General features: G+C 40.0%; 1 protein-coding gene across 1 annotated transcript; it reads right to left on the bottom strand.

Moving 5' to 3' along the window:
- On the bottom strand, positions 1–21,710 carry LOC306705384 (arf-GAP with Rho-GAP domain, ANK repeat and PH domain-containing protein 1). Its single transcript, XM_079172125.1, has 26 exons — positions 21,339–21,710; positions 14,825–14,907; positions 14,541–14,599; positions 12,607–13,035; positions 12,307–12,405; positions 12,040–12,223; positions 11,860–11,964; positions 10,867–10,971; positions 10,487–10,547; positions 10,289–10,409; positions 9,892–10,156; positions 9,344–9,543; positions 8,914–8,999; positions 7,661–7,843; positions 6,340–6,408; positions 6,088–6,187; positions 5,843–5,887; positions 5,580–5,706; positions 5,372–5,471; positions 4,150–4,351; positions 3,700–3,739; positions 3,375–3,589; positions 3,083–3,292; positions 1,434–1,539; positions 610–751; positions 1–483 (listed from the first exon to the last, which is right to left on the bottom strand). The coding sequence occupies exons 2-26, from the start codon at positions 14,905–14,907 to the stop codon at positions 436–438; spliced, it is 3,384 nt and encodes a 1,127-aa protein (XP_079028251.1). The 5' UTR covers positions 21,339–21,710; the 3' UTR covers positions 1–435.
- Between the last annotated feature and the right edge of the window lie 2,586 nt (positions 21,711–24,296).

Here is a 24,296-nt window from a genome sequence, read left to right as displayed (position 1 = left end):
TTGATGTCACAGTCTTTATGAAGTAAACACACATCACAGAGATCAGCTGTTCAACGGCACTGAGGCAGTCCGGTTCACTGGGAATCAAACCAGCAACCTGCTTTAGGAGCCTGAGAACTACTTCCTGTTTAGCTTTTAAAATAAACGAAGGTATACTTTAACGGGATAAAACTGGAGATAATAAACGATAAAAGAATGAAATAAGATCTTTCTATATGAATTCTTATTGAATCATTTCTATGAAGACGAAGAGAAACAAAAACATTTGATATTTAACATGATCAACAACTTCTGAACCAAATGAGCGTCAATATTTCACCATTTAAACTACAATGTTTGATCGAGAGCAACAGATTTAAAAGAGTAAACAATGTTTTTAATCTGACATCTGATCTCAGACCAGCTGTCAAGTCTTCATCTTCTTCTTCTTGTTCTTCAGAAGACAGTGATCTGTTCTTCCTCCTCCTCCTCTCTCTCAGGCGTCTGCAGAGAAACAAACGTCTCAAGTGTTGTTGATTTATTCATAATTAATGAATTAATTCAATGTGTGACAGAATCACAGAGAAAAATAAAATATATATATATATTTATATATATACACATATTCACCAGAAACAGCAGCGTGTGGTGGACGATGAACTCTCTGGTGAGTCTCAGCAAATCCTGGTTCATAGTCTGAAACAGAGTCGGGACCAGAACCAGAGCCAGGTTCTGAGCCGACATCCTGTTTACCTGAGAGAACACCTGGACACTGAGGAGGAGGAGAGTCTGAAGTGAACTCGTGTTTAGGAAGACATGAAAATATTCTGCACATTTTATATAGATGTGAAATGTATATAAATGTTATCCCCTTATTTAATGGTATACATTTCGAATATTTTTATACAATTACATCAGCCTGAAAAAACATAATAGTACATCTAAAATCTACTGAATTAAATTTCAAAATTACCACAAATAGTATTTAATATCAGAATACTGACTCCCTCTGCTGGACAAAGACCAGTACTACGTGCGTGAGTGTGTGTACATATATATATATATATACACACACACACACAGATATATTAGTGCTGGGCAAGTTAACACGTTATCGCGTTAACACATTAATTAATTAACGCAGACAATTATTTTATCACGCGTTAACGCAGTTTTTACAGTTTTTTTTATTATTAAGCGACATTTGTAACACAAGAACCGGCAGCGAGCGGTGAAAAACCTGATGTGTTTAAAGTGTTTGAACCAAATGTTATTGACCTTTTGTTCATATAGCAGTACGTTAAAATAAAAGTGCGCAATACACTACTTTAGAATTCATTATTGAACTTTGCGCATAACAATGAGATTACAAATTGTAATCGTTGCCCAGCACTACTATATATATATATATATATATATATATGTATGTATGTATGTATGTGTGTGTTAGTTACATGTAGAAGTGTCCAAACAGTGCGTTCAGTGTTGCTCGGTTGTCGTCGGGCAGTTGCCGTAGCAACCGTCGGTAGGCTGAAAACCTGGAGCGTTCGTCTGCATTCACTGAGAGAGAAATGTACAGTGAGTACTATTGTAACTACTGTAGTGTTACTACTGTAGTTACTGTAACGTTACTACTGTAGCTACTGTAGCGTTACTACTGTAGCTACTGTAGCGTTACTACTGTAGCTACTGTAACATTACTACTGTAACTACTGTAGCATTACTACTGTAGCTACTGTAATGTTACTACTGTAGCGTTACTACTGTAACTACTGTAGCGTTACTACTGTAGCTACTGTAACGTTACTACTGTAGCTAGTACTGTAACTACTGTAACGTTACTACTGTAGCGACTGTAGCGTTACTACTGTAGTTACTGTAGCGTTACTACTGTAGCTACTGTAACGTTACTACTGTAGCTACTGTAGCGTTACTAATGTAGCTACTGTAGCGTTACTACTGTAGTTACTGTAGCGTTACTACTGTAACTACTGTAACGTTACTACTGTAGTTACTGTAGCGTTACTACTGTAGTTACTGTAGCGTTACTACTGTAACTACTGTAGCGTTACTACTGTAGCTACTGTAGCGTTACTACTGTAACTACTGTAACGTTACTACTGTAGTTACTGTAGCGTTACTACTGTAGTTACTGTAGCGTTACTACTGTAACTACTGTAGCGTTACTACTGTAGCTACTGTAGCGTTACGACTGTAACTACTGTAACGTTACTACTGTAACTACTGTAACGTTATTACTGTAGCTACTGTAGCGTTACTACTGTAGTTACTGTAGCGTTACTACTGTTGCTACTGTAACGTTACTACTGTAGCTACTGTAGCGTTACTACTGTAGTTACTGTAGCGTTACTACTGTAGTTACTGTAGCGTTACTACTGTAGTTACTGTAGCGTTACTACTGTAACTACTGTAGCGTTACTACTGTAGCTACTGTAACGTTACTACTGTAGCTACTGTAGCGTTACTACTGTAGCTACTGTAGCATTACTACTGTAGTTACTGTAACGTTACTACTGTAGCTACTGTAGCGTTACTACTGTAGTTACTGTAGCGTTACTACTGTAGTTACTGTAACGTTACTACTGTAGCTACTGTAGCGTTACTACTGTAGCTACTGTAGCGTTACTACTGTAGTTACTGTAACGTTACTACTGTAGCTACTGTAGCGTTACTACTGTAGTTACTGTAGCGTTACTACTGTAGTTACTGTAACGTTACTACTGTAGCTACTGTAGCGTTACTACTGTAGTTACTGTAACGTTACTACTGTAGCTACTGTAGCGTTACTACTGTAACTACTGTAACGTTACTACTGTAGCTACTGTAGCGTTACTACTGTAACTACTGTTACTACAGTAGCAGTAGTGTAGCATTATTACCGTTACTACATTAGTAGTATTGTGGTATAACCCCAGGTAATTCCATTACTGCTTCTGATTTACCACGACACCTTCACAAATACTGCTGTAAGTACTACTGTACTGTACAGTTACTGTGATTTATTCAGCCTGACATAAATCTGAGCTATGTTTACTACACATACTTTACGGTACAAGTAGTAGTACATATACAGAGTACTAACTTGCAGCGTGGGTCCACTGCTGTCTGTCTCTGTCGGGGATCAAACTCTCCTGCTGGCGGACATATTGTTTGAGGGCGGAGCCAGCATCTAGAACACCCTGCTCGTCACTCTCCAGAGGGGCGGAGTTAGGTGATGTCATCAGAGCCTCCACCAATCGGGTGACTTTGGATGCGAGGCCACAGCGGCGGTACACGCCGTCAACCTTCAGACCTGAGAGAAAGACACAATGTCCCATAATTCTTTGCAGATTTGTAGTTTTTTTTTATCTCTAAACGTGTAAATATAAACTCACCGAAGGTCGTGATGTGGGAGATGCAGCGCTCGACGGCCGGCGGCACCGAGCCCCTCGAGGCCACGTCCATCACCGGGTACAGATACTGACGAGCTGAGCTCTGATTGGCTGCCGGAGGACGCGCCGGAGCTTCCTTCTGATTGGTCAGAGCTCTCTGCAGGTGGCTGAACCAGGACCGACAGCTGACCTGCTCCTCAAACCGTAGCGACAAACTCCTGACGAGAACAAAGAGGCATCCTGTGATGTCACGTACACCTGGTGACCTCGGCCAATCAGAAGCCGGGAAATATTAGTAACTAAAGCAAGAATCACGGTGGTTGCACACCTGTCTGCCGTCACCATAGTGATTTCAGTTGGATCCATTCCTGAAAAAGAGTTTTAGCGTCAGATTTAAGGATACCATCGTTTTCAGACCAAGTACAAGTACTCACATTTAAATACTTTGATTCGAGTACATAGCACCATCATTGGTACTTAACAATACAGTTACCGTTCCAACAATAACTTTTAAAACATGTTTTATTCATAAATCAAACATACAACATGATGTTTTCTGATATTTTAACATTCAACTTATGTTTTGCTGTAAGGAGGTTAATTATACTCATACTACACTGATACTCACAAAACACACTATCTAACCTTAACCCGAGGTTATAGATTATTTATCTATAATTGCCATTACAAAAATTAATAATACAAAAATTGCATTGAGTTAATCAGTAACTTCAACATGTTGCAGCAGGTGGAGCTCGAAGGAAATAAAAAGACTTACCATGATGACTGAGCATGTCTAGATCCATCCTCACAGCCTTCTGTGTGTGTCTGTGGACGGGATGAAGACTGACTCCATCCTCCAACAGCAACAACCAGGCATCATAATGACTCGAGGCTCCGCCCACATTAACTACACGCACTTTACTGACTGCAGAAGCTCCGCCCACCTCAGCATAAGACACCCCCCCTGGGAGAATCACCTGAAAACAAAAACTCAGGTTACACTAATAACTAGAACACAGGTTACACTAATAACTAGAACTCAGGTTACCCTAATGACTAGAACTCAGGTTACACTGATAACTAGAACTCAGGTTACACTGATAACTAGAACTCAGGTTACACTGATAACTAGAACTCAGGTTACACTGATAACTAGAACTCAGGTTACACTAATAACTAGAACTCAGGTTACACTAATAACTAGAACACAGGTTACACTAATAACTAGAACTCAGGTTACACTAATAACTAGAACTCAGGTTACACTAATAACTAGAACACAGGTTACACTAATAACTAGAACTCAGGTTACACTGATAACTAGAACTCAGGTTACACTGATAACTAGAACTCAGGTTACACTAATAACTAGAACTCAGGTTACCCTGATAACTAGAACTCAGGTTACACTAATAACTAGAACTCAGGTTACCCTGATAACTAGAACTCAGGTTACACTAATAACTAGAACTCAGGTTACCCTGATAACTAGAACTCAGGTTACACTAATGACTAGAACTCAGGTTACACTAATAACTAGAACTCAGGTTATATTAATAACTAGAACTCAGGTTACACTAATAACTAGAACTCAGGTTACCCTAATGACTAGAACTCAGGTTACACTGATAACTAGAACTCAGGTTACACTAATGACTAGAACTCAGGTTACACTAATAACTAGAACTCAGGTTACACTGATAACTAGAACTCAGGTTACACTAATGACTAGAACTCAGGTTACACTAATAACTAGAACTCAGGTTATATTAATAACTAGAACTCAGGTTACACTAATGACTAGAACTCAGGTTACCCTGATAACTAGAACTCAGGTTACACTAATAACTAGAACTCAGGTTACCCTGATAACTAGAACTCAGGTTACCCTGATATGTGAGATGTGAACCAGGTGATGTCAGTAAAGTCTCTGAGGGTTCAGGTCTTGTGGTCTTAGGGGGACATTGGGACTTGGACTTGGACAAACTCAGGTGTACCTTCAGGATGTGAGACAGGTGACTCAGCAGCGCCTCTTCGTTGTCAGCAGCACAGATCAGCTGATCGCTCAGAGTCACCATCTCAAACTGATGAGCCGGTCTGAAAACACACAGTGGTAAATGAGGTATACTAAGTAGTATTAGCAGTATTGGTAGTACTAGTGGTATTAGTAGTACTCTAAGTATTAGTATCGCTTGTATTATTTACCCGTCTTTGAGGAACACAGATAGAACTTCTCTCAAGTCAAGAACGTCACACGCTGCAGAGTCGTTTTCTAGCGAGAAGAGAAAACGATCTTCCTCCAGTTTACCGTGAAGCTCCTCCTCTTCCTCAACTGTGCGCACACACACACACACACACACACACACACACAAAAACAGTTTAAAGAGTACAGCAATCTGTTGGTCATCATTGTTCACATTAGCAGTCATTTTTACATTGGTATTATTATTGTTGTGTATTTATCCTACCTGAGGGGGCGGAGTCAGGCCTCTGAGGCAGGTAAGATGGGACGTCTAATGACAAGAAGAAAAGATTTGAATAAAGAATCACGTCCAGGTGAGTTTATCACACTAAAGTACTAACATTCTATTCATACTGACATACTAATCATAGTAAAATACTAATGTACTATTCATACTGACATACTAACGTGTGTGTGTGTGTGATTGTGTATGTGTGTGTGTGTGTGTGTGTGTGTGTGTGTGTGTTGTACCTGTGTACTCGTTGAGGCGGAGCAGCTCGGTCTGCAGACCCTGACCGGCCCTCTCAGCCAGCAGGATGGGGGAGGGGATCTGAGGGTCTGACTGACACACCTGCACACAGGTAACCTCACTCAGATACAGGACATGAAAGACGTGTGTGTGTGTGTGTGTGTGTGTGTGTGTGTGTGTGTGTGTGTGTGTGTGTGTGAGTGCGAATCATTACTGATGATTCTGGGTCATATATGAACAGAGTGTAATCAGACCTTTGCTCCTGAGCAGATCAGAGACATCGTTTCTTCCACGTCGTCTCCACAAACCACCTGACGCAGCCTCTGAAACACACACACACACACACAGACACACACATCATCACGAACCTGGACAGGTGACATTTAATGCATATGATGAGATCATGTACTGTGTGTTTACTCTTTACCAGTGTCACTGCTGAAATACCACCTTATAACCACATGATGGCGCCACAGCTCCGGTTATTATTCGTTTCTTGGGCTGTAACTACATAACGTTACGTATTCATATTAAACCGTTCGGTACGAGGCTTACAAACCGAACGACACGTTTGAATAATACTAGTGCATTTGGAAAATACAGAAGCTTAAATTGTAGGAAAGATAATGTTTCCTGCGCTCAGTAGGAGACAACGGTCTGTGTGACCTCTGAACCCGAACAACAACAACTGAGGCTCCGCAAGTGTTCCGGGAGGCTAGGCTAACTAGCTTAACGGGAAAACAACAGCAGCAACACGCATTCTGCTCCACACTCAAGGGCCATTCAGATATTAGATGTAAAAAAACAGACCAGTTGACTTACCAAATGCTGATCACATCCTCCTTTCTTTGTTGACAAAGAGTTTAATCCCACGGTTAAATCCCAACTCACTAATCTGTTTCTCCTCCTTCAGCCATTGAGTGTTAAAAAACAAAGCTAGGTAAAAAAATAATAATCTACACCAAGCAAAATGCAAAAAATATCATAATTTCATTCATATCTTTCTATATGAACTCTTACTACTCGACTAAGCCTCTGCTGTAAATTTCATTTCACGACAGTCACGTGCTCGCCCACTGACCAATCACAGCACACGCTGAATCTCAGAGCTGCAGTAATGCTGACGTAGCTGTAGGCCTGCAGGCCGATCTGGTGCATCACAGAATGTCAAACTAAAGATCTGATTGGTTGAACACTATGACGATCAACAACATCGTCCCCATTCACTTAACCTGCACATGGATTCATGGTGAGTCTGCAGGCCTGGGGCCTCTCTTCTACCTAGAGACACAGAGGTGAACTCTGATTGGATCAAAGCTCTACTTAAAACAAGCTGCACTGAAGCAGAGCAGCTGAGGAGCACAGTAGCTGTGCAATGAGAACATAAGATAATGGGAACAATATTTATATAAATTATGATACATGTAGTGTATTTAAGAAACATTATTAAATTATAAAATAGCTCTAACTTTGTGATTGTGTTTAGGCCAGCAGAGAAGGCTTTGACGCCCTGACGGCCACCACTGGTCTTTACATCACATGCTGTATGTATTTGTGTTCTGGACTGAGTCAGACCTGATCCATCAGAGGGGGGGAGGAGGTCAGAGCGTGGACTCGTCTGTAGCAGCCTCTGCTGTATTTATCCTGGATGAACTTAGACCTCTCTACGTCAGACGACCCCGGACTCAGCTGCTCCGCCGCCGGCACCGCTGGAGCCCACACCTGATTGGCCAGCCGGTTACCATAGGTAACAAACAGCTGGGAGAGAAAGGTGTTAAAGGCCAAGTGAGAGCGGTTCAGTCCCCCCTCTCACCTGTGTGAGTGGTTCAGTCCCCCGTCTCACCTGTGTGAGTGGTTCAGTCCCCCCTCTCACCTGTGTGAGTGGTTCAGTCCCCCCTCTCACCTGTGTGAGTGGTTTAGTCCCCCGTCTCACCTGTGTGAGTGGTTCAGTCCCCCCTCTCACCTGTGTGAGTGGTTCAGTCCCCCCTCTCACCTGTGTGAGTGGTTTAGTCCCCCGTCTCACCTGTGTGAGTGGTTCAGTCCCCCCTCTCACCTGTGTGAGTGGTTCAGTCCCCCCTCTCACCTGTGTGAGTGGTTTAGTCCCCCCTCTCACCTGTGTGAGTGGTTCAGTCCCCCCTCTCACCTGTATGAGTGGTTCAGTCCCCCCTCTCACCTGTGTGAGTGGTTCAGTCCCCCGTCTCACCTGTGTGAGTGGTTCAGTCCCCCCTCTCACCTGTATGAGTGGTTCAGTCCCCCCTCTCACCTGTGTGAGTGGTTCAGTCCCCCCTCTCACCTGTATGAGTGGTTCAGTCCCCCTCTCACCTGTGTGAGTGGTTCAGTCCCCCCTCTCACCTGTATGAGTGGTTCAGTCCCCCTCTCACCTGTATGAGTGGTTCAGTCCCCCCTCTCACCTGTGTGAGTGGTTCAGTCCCCCCTCTCACCTGTATGAGTGGTTCAGTCCCCCCTCTCACCTGTGTGAGTGGTTCAGTCCCCCCTCTCACCTGTATGAGTGGTTCAGTCCCCCTCTCACCTGTGTGAGTGGTTCAGTCCCCCTCTCACCTGTATGAGTGGTTCAGTCCCCCCTCTCACCTGTGTGAGTGGTTCAGTCCCCCCTCTCACCTGTATGAGTGGTTCAGTCCCCCTCTCACCTGTGTGAGTGGTTCAGTCCCCCCTCTCACCTGTATGAGTGGTTCAGTCCCCCCTCTCACCTGTATGAGTGGTTCAGTCCCCCCTCTCACCTGTGTGAGTGGTTCAGTCCCCCCTCTCACCTGTATGAGTGGTTCAGTCCCCCCTCTCACCTGTGTGAGTGGTTCAGTCCCCCCTCTCACCTGTATGAGTGGTTCAGTCCAGACCTTGTTGTCCATCTTCAGACTGCGGACCTTCGACAGGTTGCTTCCCAGAGCTCGATGCTGACCTAAGAACAGACTCTGTTTGCATTCTGCATTCAAACCAAAACTGAAATAAACTTGTTTGAAGTCGTAAACATGTAAATCTCTTTTTATCTTGACCATCATAACAAACACAACCCCATAAATATGTTTCAATGGAAACCTGATGTCTGGATTATGTTTTCTAGTATATTTTCTATTCTAATACATAATAAGGAAATGTTGCTAATTAACTAGCAGAAGGCTGATTTTAAACATGTTTACAGACAATAGATTTCCTTTGTTATCCGACCTCGCTGCATAATATCTGCTCATAACATCCGACCTCCAGCTGCTGTGTGGTAGATACAGGTGTGTGATGTCATCGTACCTGCACAGGTATGACAGATGACCAGCAGCAGGTTGACCGACGCCCACTCAGGATTGGCCGAGCCGCAGTCGCCGCACACTTTGTTGTCGGGGTTTTCCCAGAGACGCAGCGCCACCTGGCTGCTGGACAGAGCGCTAACAATGACGGAGGACAGGCTGTCCAACCACGTGGACAGCTCCTTCGACGAATCAACAGACAGGCTAAGGGAGGGGGCGGGACCACGGAGAGACAGAGGGCGGGACAAAGAGGGAGAAGAAACAATGAGGAAGAATGCTAAGACCTATTATGACAGACAGGTAGTCAGACAGACAGGTAGTCAGACAGACAGGAAGGTGGTCAGACAGACAGACAGACTCGAAGCTCTTGTATGGAGTGATGAGGGTAAACAAGTGTCTCCCCGTAGGTTTCACCATGGCCACTTCAGGTAGTCAGACAGACAGACAGGTAGTCAGACAGACAGACAGGTAGTCAGACAGACAGACAGACAGGTAGTCAGACAGACAGATAGTCAGACAGACAGACAGGTAGTCAGACAGACAGGTACACACTTGAAGCTCTTGTATGGAGTGATGAGGGTAAACGAGTGTTTTCCGGTAGGTTTCACCGTGGCCACGTTCAGGGGGACGGAGAACGAGGCGATGCCCAGCGTGAAGCCCTCCTTGTTGGGGTACATCCAGAGATCGTGCCCCCAGACGGCGGCGTAGGCTCGGCTCCGAGGATCCCTGATGGTGATTGGTCCGTGGAGGTCCGGGGGGGAGGGGCTTGGCTGGCCTCGAGTCGCCAGCAGAGACGTGACCCAACCTACTTGAACATCTGGAAAAAACATGAAGAAGACTTCACAACTTCATCAGCCGTGTCTCTCTGAACACACCTGTCCAGTCCAGCAGAGACCGGTACCACAGACCACAGACCCAGACCTGGTCCACTACAGTTCAGGTCTCTTACCCTCATTATGAGCCATGAAGTCATAATGCTTCTTCTTGAAGTAAACAGAGAATCGGCCTTTGTCCTGTTTCTTCACATTGGTGATGCTGGAGACGTGAAAGAGGACCTCACTGAACCGGTCCTGGTCCACAGAGAGAGAGACAGGCATGAGAGACAGGCAGACAGGCACACAGACAACAGGTAGAGACAACAACATACTGTTCGTTTCTTCCACAGAGACATCAGCTGTCCGTCCAACGTCGCCCATAAAACATTGTGTCTGTTAGAGAAAGAGAGAAAATATCTGTTTATCATCATCATCATCGTCATCATCAGGTGTTCCTCAGGGATCAATTCTGGGTCTCCTTCTGTTTTACATGTAAATTACCCATGATGCATCTGGTTCATCCTTCATCAACACATTACCCATGATGCATCTGGTTCATCCTTAACTAACACACTTTTGGTTAGTTTCAACCTCATGGTTCTATAAACCAGAGTCTGTGAGGAGAGATCAGTTCTACCAGGAGCTCACTTCATGATGACAATGGTAATAATGATGATGATGATGAGGATGATGATGAGGATGATGAAGGTACCTGAAGCCCTTCCAGACATCCAGCCAGCTGGTTCGGACCACGGCGCTCTGATGAGCTGAACTCCCGCTGCCCCCCTTCTTCCTGGACACTCGAATCGTGGCCCCTCTGCAGGACAAACAGCCTAAAGTCACACTTTGCATTCTGGGAAATGTAACTTGTATAGTTGAACTAAAAATCGTTTCACTACCTCGAACATGTACACTAACATCAATAAAAACCAAATCTCCTAACATCCAGCTCCACCTGGTGCATGTGAAATGCATTCTGGGAAACTTCGGGGTGTTTGATATGTTGTAGTTTAAGTGTGTCCTCGTCTAAGTGTGTCCTCGTTTAAGTGTGTCCTCGTTTAAGTGTGTCCTCGTTTAAATGTGTCCTAGTCTAAATGTGTCCTCGTCTAAATGCGTTCCAGTCTAAATGTGTCCTAGTTTAAATGTGTCCTAGTCTAAGTGTGTCCTCGTCTAAGTGTGTCCTCGTTTAAATGCGTTCCAGTCTAAATGTGTCCTAGTTTAAATGTGTCCTAGTCTAAGTGTGTCCTCGTCTAAGTGTGTCCTCGTTTAAGTGTGTCCTCGTTTAAGTGTGTCCTCGTTTAAATGTGTCCTAGTCTAAATGTGTCCTCGTCTAAATGCGTTCCAGTCTAAATGTGTCCTAGTTTAAATGTGTCCTAGTCTAAGTGTGTCCTCGTCTAAGTGTGTCCTCGTTTAAGTGTGTCCTCATTTAAGTGTGTCCTAGTCTAAATGTGTCCTCGTCTAAATGCGTTCCAGTCTAAATGTGTCCTAGTTTAAATGTGTCCTAGTCTAAGTGTGTCCTAGTCTAAGTGTGTCCTCGTCTAAGTGTGTCCTCGTTTAAGTGTGTCCTCGTCTAAATGTGTCCTAGTTTAAATGTGTCCTAGTCTAAATGCGTTCCAGTCTAAGTGTGTCCTAGTTTAAATGTGTCCTAATCTAAATGTGTTCTAGTTTAAATCTGGACTTTGAATGAGATGTTGTGTTTGTGTACCTTGGAGTCTTCTGTTTCAGAGGCTTTCCTGATTGGCTAGCAGGATGAGGAGGGGGCGGTGCCGGCCTCGTGGGGACCAGAGGACCTGAAGGACTGGACGGGAGTCTGCAGAGCACAAACATTGAGGAAGAGTTAAGAGCAGCGTCGTAGTAATACTAGTAGTTACTGTGGTATACGTACTCTTTGGTATTTGAAGACGGGTCTCCTTCCTTCAGTCCATCGGCTCCATAGGGGGCGTGGCTACCTCCCTTTTCCTCCTCCTCATTGGATGAGTCGGTGTCCGCTTCGTCTTGGCTCGCCCAGGAAGCTAACACGGTGACGTACGGGGTTTCTTCTTTGATGGTGTGAGGAGACTGTTTACAAACTGAAAAACAGAACAGACAAAGAAGAGTCAGGAGGGGGAAGAGCAGGAGGACTCACGAGAACCAGGTTTCACTGCGTCAGTACCGTCCTCCGCTGGCTCAGCAGCGCCCTCTAGTGGAGGTAATGTGACTCCTGCATTCGGGTCTAAAGATGACATCACCAGCTGTGACAACGCTCCAACATCTGGACACAAACAGAGAGCATGTGGCTCAGCCAATCAGGAGAGAGATTGAGCCGTTCAGCCAATGAGAGCAGAGGATGCGTCAATATTTAAAACACCAGCATTTGGCCCCCCTAATAAAACATGAAAGTAGCAGAGGACTTTTATTTTGGCGAGGTGCTAGAATGCAACAATGCCTCTGTTTGATTGGTCGACGGCTGTACCTGTGTGAGCGGCTCCGCCCCTCGGCAGTGAGGGGGCATCAGGTGTATCGGTCGTGGAGCTGACAGCAGAATTAGCAACTATGCTAGCAATTCCCGCTAAACCAGGTATTTTAGCTAATGAGCTAATGATGCTATCAAAGCTAACAGTGCTAGCAGCAGGTACAGGTCCAGTGGTGGAGGCAGCAGCAGGGTTAGCCACAGCGCTAGCAGTTCCTGCTAAGCTAGGTATGTGGGCGGCAATGCTGTCAGCCATGCTGTCTACGGAGGGGGGGGGTGAGGGCGGGGTGGGGGCGTGTCCTCCAATGGAGGCAGCAAATCCAGCCAATGACGGGATGCTGGTGCTGATGACATCAGTAACGCCGGCCAATGACGGGAAGACGGCTCCGCGGTCCGACCCACCGAGAGGAGGAAGAGGAGGAGCACCTTCACCTGAGGAAGAGGACAGGTGACATCATCATCACACATCAGCTGATCATCAGCTGCAGTTCCTCTATCATCCACTAGATGCTGATTAAACTGATTAAAAAACTACAGATACACAGATTATTCTCTCTTAATGAATAAAATACTGCCAGTCAGACTTTCACAATAAAAATCAAATTGAGTTCATGTTAAAGATTACATCTGGTGCTTTCTTATGTTTTTATATATATAATATATAATATATATAATTATATATATATTATATATATAATTATATATATTATATATATAATATATAATATATATAATTATATATAATCATCAAATCTTTTGATTGTTTCACTTCCTGTCTGTGGCCCATTGGTTCCTACTGAAGACTATATTATATATATATATATATATATATATATATATATATATATATATATATATACTATAATATAGGAGGAAGAGTGACTTTGTTAGGGACTATTTTCAGCGGCGGATTAATCCCCATTTGGTGCTACTTACATCTCATTTGTTTATAGTCCTGTTATCTATTCGTTTGTGCACTTTATTATCTTATATTTCACTTTATTTTATATTTACTTTATTTTATATGTTTTTCTGTAAATGTAATATGTTTCTACTTTGCACTGTGTTGATTGTTGTTAATTGTTAAATGTTGTGCACCTCCCGTCAGGTCAAATTCCTTTAAACCGCAGATATATATATATATATATATATACATATATATACACACACACACACACACATATATATGTATATATATATATATATATATACACACACACACATACACATACATCTTTAGAGTCAACCGCTATATTATCATATTATCAAGCCTATTTTCCTAGAAGTCTTATTTTCATTAAAACGAGTGAAGAACCTGGAGGTTCAGTGACTTCACTTGAACATGTTTCTAATAAAAACCACTTGAATGAAGAGTTTTCTGTCATGTGACCTTCAGCTGAGATTCTTCAGCAGGCAGAAGACAAACTGGTTTCAGACGATCACGAGTTCAACAAAAGGAACAAACCGGTTCAACCTGCTGCAACACGTCAGACCTCAGATCAGCCGTTTGACTCACAGCGCTTCATTTGACTTCTAATATTCAGAATTCAATCTGATTTATTGTTTAACTGTTAATTCAACTTGTTTCACATCTTACTTTCAAACTGACTCGACTTCCTGTTTTAACTGAAATCTGACTGTTGGCAGCAGTTGATGAGAATCAGTCAGCTGACCCGTCAGTAAGCTTCCATTAGAGAGGTTGTATAACACATGTCATGTCTTATATGGACATGAATCTGATTACAGTCACATTGTTGGGACTTAGCTTCCTATAACGGCGACAAAGGTTTAGGATTAGGCTGGTAGCGGTTATGGTAAGTCTCCAGGAAATTAATGTAAGTCAATGTAATGTCCTTAAAGGTCATTAAAAAACACCACTGTGTGTGTGTGTGTGTGTGTGTGTGTGTGTGTGTGTGTGTGTGTGTGTGTGAGAGTACCTGTGCTCAGGTGAACCCCATTTGAGAAAACTGGTTGTAGAGTTTCACCATTCACATCTCTGAAAAACAAACTTTGTGTTTGAATCCAACTATCCACTTTGTGTGTATGTGTGTGTGTGTGTGTGTGTATGTGTGTATGCGCGTGTGTGTGTGTGTGTGTGTGTGTGTGTGTATGTGTGTGTGTGTGTGTGTGTATGCGCGTGTGTGTGTGTGTGTGTGTGTGTATGTGTGTGTGTGTGTGTGTGTGTGTGTGTGTGTGTGTGTAGGTAAAAAGGTGAGCTGACCTGTCCGAAGAGGAGGCGGAGCCAAGACTCTCCCTCATGTAACGAGCTCGAGGCTTCGGGACAGGAAGTGGAGGAGGAGTCATCTGTAGGAGAAGAGACAAGAGGCACTGACCAATCAGGAATCATCTTAGTCTAAGGAGAAGACAGCTGTGTCCCATCATGCACCAGGGTGAGTTATAACAACAACAAACATGGTTTACAGCTAGACTCAGACAGCTAAGGTTGCATAACATATGGAGAGCGATCAAGGACATGTTCAAAGAGTCAAAATACAGATTTATCAAGGAGAGCAACACCAGCTCTCAGCAAGTGACTCTGCTTCTGTCTGGAGACTCTCAAACATTTTAATATGCAGATCACCATAAAATCTCACCGATTGACCTACAATTGGAAAGAGATATTTTGTGGGTGTTTTAAAGGCTTTGCATATCACTTTACATATCAACATGTTGAGTTTATGTTTACTCAGTTGTCCCGATTAAACTAGAAAAAGTCATTCAATATTAAACAAAAAAAATGATGTCAAACGTCTAATGGGGTCAAATATGACCCCAGGACAACACAAGGGCTAAACTAATGAACGTCTAAACTAAAGAACATCTAAACTAAAGACCATCTACTAAACTAAATAACATCTACTAAACTAAATAACATCTAAACTAAAGAACATCTACTAAACTAAATAACATCTACTAAACTAAAGAACATCTACTAAACTAATGAACATCTACTAAACTAAAGAACATCTACTAAACTAAAGAACATCTACTAAACTAAAGAACATCTACTAAACTACAGAACATCTACTGAACTAAATAACATCTACTAAACTAAAGACCATCTACTAAACTAAAGAACATCTACTGAACTAAATAACATCTACTGAACTAAATAACATCTACTAAACTAAAGACCATCTACTAAACTAAAGAACATCTACTGAACTAAATAACATCTACTAAACTAAAGAACATCTACTAAACTAAAGAACATCTACTAAACTAAAGAACATCTAAACTAAAGAACATCTACTAAACTAAAAAACATCTACTAAACTAAAGAACATCTACTGAACTAAATAACATCTAATAAACTAAAAAACATCTACTAAACTAATGAACATCTACTAAACTAAATAACATCTACTAAACTAAATAACATCTACTAAACTAAAGAACATCTACTAAACTAAAAAACATCTACTAAACTACTGAACATCTACTAAACTAAAGAACATCTACTAAACTACTTAACATCTACTAAACTAAAGAACATCTACTAAACTAAAGAACATCTACTAAACTAAATAACATCTACTAAACTAATGAACATCTACTAAACTAAAGAACATCTACTAAACTAAAGAACATCTACTAAACTACTGAACATCTACTAAACTAAAGAACATCGACTAAACTACTGAACATCTACTAAACTAAAGAACATCTACTAAACTAAAGAACATCTACTAAACTACTGAACATCTACTAAACTAAAGAACATCTACTAAACTAAAGAACATCTACTAAACTAAATAACATCTACTAAACTAAAGAACATCTACTAAACTAAAGAACATCTACTAAACTACTGAACATCTACTAAACTAAAGAACATCTACTAAACTAAAGAACATCTACTAAACTAATGAACATCTACTAAACTAAAGAACATCTACTAAACTAAAGAACATCTACTAAACTAAAAAACATCTACTAAACTAATGAACATCTACTAAACTAATGAACATCTACTAAACTAAAGAACATCTACTAAACTAAAGAACATCTACTAAACTAAATAACATCTACTAAACTAAAGAACATCTACTAAACTAAAGAACATCTACTGAACTAAATAACATCTACTAAACTAAAAAACATCTACTAAACTAATGAACATCTACTAAACTAAAGAACATCTACTAAACTAAAGAACATCTACTAAACTAATGAACATCTACTAAACTAATGAACATCTACTAAACTACTGAACATCTACTAAACTAAAGAACATCTACTAAACTAAATAACATCTACTAAACTAAATAACATCTACTAAACTAAAGAACATCTACTAAACTAAAAAACATCTACTAAACTACTGAACATCTACTAAACTAAAGAACATCTACTAAACTAAAGAACATCTACTAAACTAAAGAACATCTACTAAACTAAAGAACATCTACTAAACTAAAGAACATCTACTAAACTAAATAACATCTACTAAACTAATGAACATCTACTAAACTAAAGAACATCTACTAAACTAAAAAACATCTACTAAACTAATGAACATCTACTAAACTACTGAACATCTACTAAACTAAAGAACATCTACTAAACTAAAGACCATCTACTAAACTACTGAACATCTACTAAACTAAAGACCATCTACTAAACTAAAGAACATCTACTAAACTAAAGAACATCTACTAAACTAATGAACATCTACTAAACTAAAGAACATCTACTAAACTACTGAACATCTACTAAACTAAAGAACATCTACTAAACTAATGAACATCTACTAAACTAATGAACATCTACTAAACTAAAGAACATCTACTAAACTAAAGAACATCTACTAAACTAAATAACATCTACTAAACTAAAGAACATCTACTAAACTAAAGAACATCTACTGAACTAAATAACATCTACTAAACTAAAAAACATCTACTAAACTAATGAACATCTACTAAACTAAAGAACATCTACTAAACTAAAGAACATCTACTAAACTAATGAACATCTACTAAACTAATGAACATCTACTAAACTACTGAACATCTACTAAACTAAAGAACATCTACTAAACTAAATAACATCTACTAAACTAAATAACATCTACTAAACTAAAGAACATCTACTAAACTAAAAAACATCTACTAAACTACTGAACATCTACTAAACTAAAGAACATCTACTAAACTACTTAACATCTACTAAACTAAAGAACATCTACTAAACTAAAGAACATCTACTAAACTAAAGAACATCTACTAAACTAAATAACATCTACTAAACTAATGAACATCTACTAAACTAAAGAACATCTACTAAACTAAAAAACATCTACTAAACTAATGAACATCTACTAAACTACTGAACATCTACTAAACTAAAGAACATCTACTAAACTAAAGACCATCTACTAAACTACTGAACATCTACTAAACTAAAGACCATCTACTAAACTAAAGAACATCTACTAAACTAAAGAACATCTACTAAACTAATGAACATCTACTAAACTAAAGAACATCTACTAAACTACTGAACATCTACTAAACTAAAGAACATCTACTAAACTAAAGAACATCTACTAAACTACTGAACATCTACTAAACTAAAGAACATCTACTAAACTAAAGAACATCTACTAAACTAAATAACATCTACTAAACTAAAGAACATCTACTAAACTAAATAACATCTACTAAACTAAAGAACATCTACTAAACTAAAGAACATCTACTAAACTACTGAACATCTACTAAACTAAAGAACATCTACTAAACTACTGAACATCTACTAAACTAAAGAACATCTACTAAACTAAAGAACATCTACTAAACTACTGAACATCTACTAAACTAAAGAACATCTACTAAACTAAAGAACATCTACTAAACTAATGAACATCTACTAAACTAAAGAACATCTACTAAACTAAAGAACATCTACTAAACTAAAGAACATCTACTAAACTAAAAAACATCTACTAAACTAATGAACATCTACTAAACTACTGAACATCTACTAAACTAAAGAACATCTACTAAACTAAAGAACATCTACTAAACTAAATAACATCTACTAAACTAAAGAACATCTACTAAACTAAAGAAGATCTACTGAACTAAATAACATCTACTAAACTAAAAAACATCTACTAAACTAATGAACATCTACTAAACTAAAGAACATCTACTAAACTAAAGAACATCTACTAAACTAATGAACATCTACTAAACTAATGAACATCTACTAAACTACTGAACATCTACTAAACTAAAGAACATCTACTAAACTAAAGAACATCTACTAAACTAAAGAACATCTACTAAACTAAATAACATCTACTAAACTAAAGAACGTCTACTAAACTAATGAACATCTACTAAACTAAAGAACATCTACTAAACTAAATAACATCTACTAAACTAAAAAACATCTACTAAACTAAATAACATCTACTAAACTAAAGACCATCTACTAAACTAAAGAACATCTACTAAACTAATGAACATCTACTAAACTAAAGAACATCTACTGAACTAAATAACATCTACTAAACTAAAGACCATCTACTAAACTAAAGACCATCTACAAAACTAATGAACATCTACTAAACTAAAGAACATCTACTGAACTAAATAACATCTACTGAACTAAAGAACATCTACTAAACTAAAAAACATCTACTAAACTAAAGAACATCTACTAAACTAAAGAACATCTACTAAACTAAAGAACATCTACTAAACTAATGAACATCTACTAAACTAAATAACATCTACTAAACTAAATAACATCTACTAAACTAAATACAATCTACTAAACTAAAGAACATCTACTGAACTAAATAACATCTACTAAACTAAAGAACATCTACTAAACTAAAGAACATCTACTAAACTAAAGAACATCTACTAAACTAAAGACCATCTACCAAACTAAAGAACATCTACTAAACTAAATAACATCTACTAAACTAAATAACATCTACTAAACTAAAGACCATCTACCAAACTAAAGAACATCTACTAAACTAAAGAACATCTACTAAACTAAAGAACATCTACTAAACTAAATAACATCTACTAAACTAAATAACATCTACTAAACTAAAGACCATCTACCAAACTAAAGAACATCTACCAAACTAAAGAACATCTACTAAACTAAAGAACATCTACTAAACTAAATAACATCTACTAAACTAAAGACCATCTACTAAACTAAAGAACATCTACTAAACTAAATAACATCTACTAAACTACTGAACATCTACTAAACTACTGAACATCTACTAAACTAAAGAACATCTACTAAACTAAAGAACATCTACTAAACTAAAGACCATCTACTAAACTACTGAACATCTACTAAACTAAAGACCATCTACTAAACTACTGAACATCTACTAAACTAAATAACATCTACTAAACTAAATAACATCTACTAAACTAAAGAACATCTACTAAACTAATGAACATCTACTAAACTAAAGAACATTTACTAAACTAAATAACATCTACTAAACTAAATACCATCTACTAAACTAAAGAACATCTACTAAACTAAAGAACATCTACTAAACTAAAGAACATCTACTAAACTAAAGAACATCTACTAAACTAAATACCATCTACTAAACTAAAGAACATCTACTAAACTAAAGAACATCTACTAAACTAATGAACATCTACTAAACTAAATAACATCTACTAAACTAAATAACATCTACTAAACTAAAGACCATCTACTAAACTAAAGAACATCTACTAAACTAAAGAACATCTACTAAACTAAAGAACATCTACTAAACTAATGAACATCTACTAAACTAAAGAACATCTACCAAACTAAAGAACATCTACCAAACTCAAGAACATCTACTAAACTAAAGAACATCTACTAAACTAAAGAACATCTACTAAACTAAAGAACACCTACTTAAACCGAGAGTGCCTTGAGAGTATCTTGTATATATTTATTTAATGTCTTGTCTTGCTGCTGTACTGACTGAGTCGTCAACTTAATTTCGTTGTATGTTTTTACGATGACAATAAACATCCTTATCCTTATCTACTAAAGAACATTTAAATTAAAGAACATCTAAACTAAAGAACATCTGAACTAAAGAACAATACAATGTTTACTGAGGTAATAAGTCATTTTCTCATAGACTTCTATACAATCAGAGGATGCAGCTTTAACACGTGAAGCTTTGACTTCACTTAAAGAACCGGAGGCTGTTTCCTGATTCACACGTGCAGTTTCCAGTTGTTACATGCATACAGTGTCTTTTCAAAATAAACTTCCAGTGTCTTTTCAAAATAAACTTCCAGCGTAGATTTACTGAGTCTTTAGGTTTATTAATAACTAAACTACTTGTTAGGCTTTACTAGGTTTGTTAGAGAGCTGGCATTAGATACTTAGTTCAATATATTATTAATCTTAATAATATATTAAACTATTAATGTAAAAGTTACAGTGATTAATAATATATTTAACTTTTAACAAATAACACTTTGAATATATATTCAGAAGTTCAGTCAATAAATCAATAAATACTTTTCCTCAGATCTTCTGCATCACCTGAATGGTTTCTGGTTACTGTGGCGATACTTGAGTAAAAGTACTTAGTTACTTTCTGTTAGAAGTGTAACGTTTCTCAAAGAAGAAATTATACTTTAAAAAGACTGAAAACATGAATAATAATACGTCTGAAACAACAATAAGAACCACAGAAGAAGAAAAATTCTGACTTCACTTCTTACTTTGTTGGAGCTCCTCAGTGACGGCGAACACCTGAGATTCCTGCTGTTCACCTGTCGTTCTGCCCTCCTCACCTGTCTGTCTGTCTTTTCACCTGATTTCTGTTTACCTGTTTGACTGTGTACCTGTGTACCTGTTTACCTGTCTGACTGTGTACCTGTGTACCTGCGTACCTGTTTACCTGTCTGACTGTGTACCTGTGTACCTGTTTACCTGTCTGACTGTGTACCTGTGTACCTGTTTACCTGTCTGACTGTGTACCTGTGTACCTGTGTACCTGTCTGTCTGTTCTGTTGTCTGTGTGCCGGTAAATGTTGAAGTTTTCTGCTTCCCATGTTGAACGTCCTGTTTATGATCTACCTGCACTCATAAAAACTGTGTGTCTGTGTGTGTGTGTGTGTGTGTGTGTGTGTGTGTGTGTGTGTGTTAAAGGGTTAACTCATATGGAGCCAACAAGAGCTGTGATTGGGTAGCAGGTAGACACCTGTATAGCTGAACCAATCAGCTGTCAGGAAGATGATCAGGTGTTTTAACTGCCAAAGTTTTTACAGTGAAACGTTCAACAGGTTCAACCTGCTGCAAGAATGTAGGTGTGTGTGTGTGTGTGTGTGTGTGTGTGTGTGTGTGTGTGTGGTAATACTTACATACGTTTACAGCTCAGGTGAGTCTCATTCAGCTGACGACCCTCCAGTCAGCACCTGCAACAGAAAATCAAACACAACCGCAGCAGCTAGTGTAGGAGGAGGAGGAGGAGGAGGAGGAGCTGAACCACAAAGGGTGTGAAGCCAGATCCCCCTCGCTCCGATTAATATCACTCTTCCCATCATCAATGGTTAGATAAATAAATATATATATATATCACAATGTCTAGTACTTTATTCATTTTACTTTTGAACATTTTTCCTGATTGTCGGATCATCACATGAACTCTTTGCACGTTTCTGTCAGCAGATGGTTTGATTGTAAAGAATCAGAGTTTCAGAGGTGACCTTCAGTTTCAGGGCCTCATGAAGCTTGAGGACGTCTTCTATGGAGTCAGTTCCCCAGGCCTCCACGGGAGGCGCTCGACCTGATTAAAGAAAACTGGGCAGAAGGTCCGAACCCCGGGAACAGTGAGATCCACTAACTCCAACTCCACACACTGGGTCGGATGTCACGTGAGAATTTGCTCCAGGTCCAGGAACGTCAACAACGGCTGTACAACAGAATTCAACAGGAGAAGAGGTACTTGTATTGCTTCCTTGTTCTAGCTCCTAACTCCTCGCCAAGTGGCAAGGGCCCTTCGTGGTCACACGGCAAGTGGGAGATGTCGACTACGAGGTTGTGCGTTCTGACCGATCCACCAATCCCACCTCGCTCCTTTGTGAAGCCCATCTCTCCGGGACCCAGAGAACAGACATTGCTGACGTGTTCTCCCTCCGGCCAGGACGCACAAACCTCATAGAGCACCAAATCCAGACTCCCCGGGCTCCAGGTTACCTGAACACAAAAGCAAAGTGGTTCAGAGGGAACTGGCGGCTCTGCTGGAGATGGAGGTAATAGAAGAGTCCAACAGTGCCTGGTGTAGACAATGTGGTCAAGAAGGATGGATCTATACGGTTCTGTGTGGACTAAGGTAGTGAACCTGAAATATCACTTTAAGTCCGGTAACGTTACAAACCTTAAGATTAATCACACGAATACACTGAAGTTGAGTATTTAGTTAATTCTGTTCTTGTTGTGTTAGAGAGCAGGAGCTGAGAGAACGATGGACAAACATTCAGCAACCGTAGCTTTGAATGAAGACATTAGTCTGTTTGTAATATCTGCATTTGACCATTGTTACGTTCCCCTTTTGGCATCTAGGGGATGCGGGGAGTAACGAAGTTTGTTTCCCGGGGAAAGAGAGTCAAGGGCAACTGAGGATGGTTTAACGAGACATTTATTCACAGACAGGGTGAATGCTCCAATGGTGTTCCAATGGTGTTCCAATGGTGTTCCAATGGTGTTCCAATGGTGCTCCAATGGTGTTCCAATGGTGCTCCAATGGTGGTCCAATGGTGCTCCAATGGTGCTCCAATGGTGTTCCAATGGTGCTCCAATGGTGGTCCAATGGTGTTCCAATGGTGCTCCAATGGTGTTCCAATGGTGTTCCAATGGTGCTCCAATGGTGGTCCAATGGTGCTCCAATGGTGCTCCAATGGTGTTCCAATGGTGCTCCAATGGTGTTCCAATGGTGCTCCAATGGTGCTCCAATGGTGCTCCAATGGTGTTCCAATGGTGCTCCAATGGTGGTCCAATGGTGCTCCAATGGTGCTCCAATGGTGCTCCAATGGTGTTCCAATGGTGTTCCAATGGTGTTCCAATGGTGCTCCAATGGTGCTCCAATGGTGTTCCAATGGTGCTCCAATGGTGTTCCAATGGTGCTCCAATGGTGCTCCAATGGTGCTCCAATGGTGTTCCAATGGTGGTCCAATGGTGCTCCAATGGTGTTCCAATGGTGCTCCAATGGTGTTCCAATGGTGCTCCAATGGTGGTCCAATGGTGCTCCAATGGTGCTCCAATGGTGCTCCAATGGTGTTCCAATGGTGCTCCAATGGTGTTCCAATGGTGGTCCAATGGTGCTCCAATGGTGGTCCAATGGTGGTCCAATGGTGGTCCAATGGTGGTCCAATGGTGTTCCAATGGTGTTCCAATGGTGGTCCAATGGTGTTCCAATGGTGGTCCAATGGTGCTCCAATGGTGCTCCAATGGTGGTCCACAGCCAATCCACAGCTTAACTACTATGCTGTGCGCCAACCACGTCCATGTGGCGCGCCTCTCCTTTTAACCACGGCCTAGTTAGGCTCGAAGGCTTAACTACTGTACTTAAGTTAGTTACATGAGCTCTCATCATTATAAAGCTTCACTAATAACCAGTAGAGAGGTCAACACACTTCTGATGTGTTGTTGTTGCTGTCACACAGAGGACAGTTGTGATG

The sequence above is a fragment of the Pholis gunnellus genome (genome assembly GCF_910591455.1).
Source record: "Pholis gunnellus genome assembly, chromosome: 13".
Taxonomy (NCBI): Eukaryota; Metazoa; Chordata; class Actinopteri; order Perciformes; family Pholidae; genus Pholis; species Pholis gunnellus.
The sequence above is the reverse complement of the archived record's forward strand: the minus strand, read 5'-3'. Positions and strand labels throughout refer to the sequence as shown.